Source organism: Chrysochloris asiatica, unplaced genomic scaffold (genome assembly GCF_000296735.1).
Source record: "Chrysochloris asiatica unplaced genomic scaffold, ChrAsi1.0 scaffold00117, whole genome shotgun sequence".
NCBI lineage: Eukaryota > Metazoa > Chordata > Mammalia > Afrosoricida > Chrysochloridae > Chrysochloris > Chrysochloris asiatica.
The window spans coordinates 8,267,343-8,268,109 of record NW_006408635.1 but is presented as its reverse complement, the minus strand read 5'-3'; the positions used below and the strand labels follow the sequence as shown (position 1 = coordinate 8,268,109).

The following is a 767-nucleotide window of genomic DNA, read 5'->3' as shown; positions in this document are numbered from 1 at the left end:
GGCAGTTACGTAGGGGGGGGCGGGGGGAGAGAGTTTGACCCTCGTCTTTCAGTCTGCATCACAACTGCTAACATGAAAACTTGTCCTGATTTCTCTCCATATCACTTTTCAGTGTTGATCCGTGAGGTGGTTGAGAAGAGAATGGATATGTTTGAGCACAAGGAGCCCAAGTACATACCCCTGGAGTACACAGATGATCCAGGTGGCTCTGGGGCCACACAAGGGACACTAGGCTACTATGATCTCCAGGTAGCAAACACCTCCCAGGCCCACAGGCTCCTGGCGGACAGAGAGTACCCGTCAAGAGGAGGCTATGAGGGAAGGTACATGGAGAGAGGGCTGTACCAAGACGGGAGAGGTGCGGAGGAAGCTGACTACACCGGACCCGGCGTCTCCACAGACATGAGACAGCCCTCGGGGAAGGAAGAGCTGCCCCAGCTGTGAAATTCCATGCAGCCATGAAGCCCATCAAAAGCCCCATCAGCCATCCAGGCAGGCAGAGTGTGGTGGGAGCCCCCTCCCCGTATGTTGTTTAGTCAGCACGTCAACTCACGTAAGGGACTGGGTAAGTCAATGTGATAAAATAATAAGATGAATAAAAAATTAAATACTTAATAATAGAATATCCAGAGGCGCTAGTGTATCTCTAATGAGAATTACGTTTAATTACTAGCTTCCCATTGCTACCATCTGTGACTGACATATATGTACATATGTATGTGTGTATATGTACGTATGTATGTGTGCATATGTACGTATGTATGTGT

General features: G+C 48.9%; 1 protein-coding gene across 1 annotated transcript in view; it reads left to right on the top strand.

The window, feature by feature from the left end:
• RSPH3 (radial spoke 3 homolog (Chlamydomonas)) overlaps nt 1–444 on the top strand; it is a 29,401-nt gene extending 28,957 nt beyond the window's left edge. Inside the window, 1 exon segment of the mRNA XM_006878300.1 lies at nt 113–444. Within this exon segment, the coding sequence (XP_006878362.1) occupies nt 113–444 (332 nt within the window).
• Nucleotides 445–767: the final 323 nt, after the last annotated feature.